Source organism: Elephantulus edwardii, unplaced genomic scaffold (genome assembly GCF_000299155.1).
Source record: "Elephantulus edwardii isolate Elephantulus edwardi_28Jun2011 unplaced genomic scaffold, EleEdw1.0 scaffold00128, whole genome shotgun sequence".
NCBI lineage: Eukaryota > Metazoa > Chordata > Mammalia > Macroscelidea > Macroscelididae > Elephantulus > Elephantulus edwardii.
The window spans coordinates 9,949,259-9,951,385 of NW_006399878.1; the positions used below are offsets into that span (position 1 = coordinate 9,949,259).

The following is a 2,127-nucleotide window of genomic DNA, read 5'->3' on the forward strand; positions in this document are numbered from 1 at the left end:
ATATTAGAGCTATATGCTTTGCTATAATGAGCATATCTGCAGATCAGATTAATGAATTGAAGCAAATCAGTTTAATGAAGGAATACAGAGGGGAAAAAATACTTCTGAAAGCTCTTCTAATGTGATTATCGTGTAAAATAAATACATTCTCATTTGAAAGGTTTACATCTCAATACTTCTTCAAGAACCAGTGTAATCTGTTTTTCTTAATATGCTAAAGTTCCCCTTAATATCTGTATTCTTTGTCATTCTTTAATTCTGGTTCCCAAGGTTGCATCGATGTAATTACCTTGCAATAATAAAAATCCTCATTCGTTTCTACATTTTGCTGATCACAAAACAGAAGGTTATTCAGAACTCCCTTCTGCTTCTTTCAGGGCTTTCAGATTGAATAATTCTTATGCTTCTTGCATTTCATACAGGGGCCACATGCCAGAGTGGTACACAAAATCTTTTGGACATTTGTGTGCAGCCGAAGTTGTAAAGATCCGCGATTCCTTCACCAACCAGAGCACAGAGACCAAAGACAGCAAATCTAGGTGATCACTGAACAGAGCACCAGTCCACCCTCTGGGCATCTGTTTCTCGAGCCCTTGCCAGTCCTTGGATGAATGGTTTCTCCATCTGATCCTGAAACAGAAACTATAAATGAGATTGCAGAAATTGAGACCATAGCAATTTGATACATTTTTAAAGCTGCTTCCTGTTTGTTTATGGTCTACCCTGTAGACCTTGACTGGAATATATAAGATTGTGCAAATAAAGGAAAAGGAAAAAAGAACTTCTGAGCTTAATCAAATTGCTTCTGAGAAGCAAAACTCCTTAAAATGCATTATAGAAGGTAATGAAGATGCTTCCTTCTCTTGTGGTGTTGGTATATGTGTACCAGTGTCATTTATTTGCCGTGTGTTGAGGGACTTGGTGTATCCACTGGAATAGTTGGTACTCTGATGTGTTTTCTTACTAAGATGAGCAAAGAAAGGTTTGCACAGAGGAGTGTGTGAATGTGTGTTTGTTGCTGGTTGAATGGCATAGACGTGAAGGTTGGAATGCAGTGTCTGGCACACTGAAATGCCTCCAAGAAGGATATTGGTGCATCGGGTTTAATTGAATCTGGAACCTCTGGATCTACCCATGAATCCATCCAGAAAGGAGACCCAGTACCCTTGTTCATTTACTGTTTGTTTTGTTTCTGAGTTTAAAAAAAAGAAAGACAGCCTTTTCTTTCTTCACCTACCTTATGTCCTTTAGGCTAATTGTAGAAAACTTGCTCTCATAATCCGTTCCAGATGCAGCTGTGTTTAAAACCCAATTACACAGTGATGATAATAGTTCTTTACCAATCTAGATCCATTACCACCACCATCATCTTTATTTGTTCAAAAACACATCTTTTTTTAGATTGACTGTGAAAACTCAACATAAAATTTTTATATGTTAGAATGATTTGCCTTTTCTATGACCAAGGAAACTATATCTCCCAGGGAAATCTCTATCATTTTGTCCTTGTCACAGACGTTCTTTTTCTAATTTGTTAACTGCATATCCGAGAGCTGCACATGTTTATTAACTGAGTTTGTCCTTACTAGCAAATTAGTTTTCCAGTTTGAGGACCTTTTTTTGTAGTATTTCCTACATTTCTTTTCCTTTATAATGCCCTCGGAATATATGTTAGCAATCATGGTATAAATAGTATGCATAGTAAAAGAAGAAAAGCAGCACCATTCTATGTGAGGGTGGTCTTTATACAGGTTTTACTGTAATGGTAAAATGACTCGAAAGACAGTATTAATAAATTTATTTTGTATGGCTCAGAAGTGAGTTATGTATGAGTGAGAACTGTCAGAAGGATTTTTATTTTGTTATAATTTAGTTACCATTGTCAGTGTTATGTCCAAGGTTCTTTGAAGAATTTGTGCGGGGAGCAGATTAGAGTTTAAAAATTTGAGTATTTTGGATATCAGTGTTCCTCATGATGATAGACGTGTATATTCAATTTTAATTGCTTCCAGATTTGTAAGATTATATGCTGTATATACCATTCTATTAAAAAATGTGTACACATGTCCACTGTGCTTTCAGACTTAGATAAAGCATGATAAAGATTATTATTTAAAATATACTTGT

The 2,127-nt window shown here is 35.6% G+C and overlaps 1 protein-coding gene across 3 annotated transcripts in view; it reads left to right on the top strand.

The window, feature by feature from the left end:
- DLC1 (deleted in liver cancer 1) overlaps nt 1-757 on the top strand; it is a 563,336-nt gene extending 562,579 nt beyond the window's left edge. For all 3 annotated transcript variants that reach the window (XM_006893561.1, XM_006893560.1, XM_006893562.1), the window contains one exon: nt 423-757. In XM_006893561.1, the coding sequence (XP_006893623.1) occupies nt 423-543 (121 nt within the window). In that variant the 3' untranslated portion in view covers nt 544-757. The remainder of the gene's footprint in view (nt 1-422) is intronic.
- The last annotated feature ends 1,370 nt before the right edge of the window (nt 758-2,127 follow it).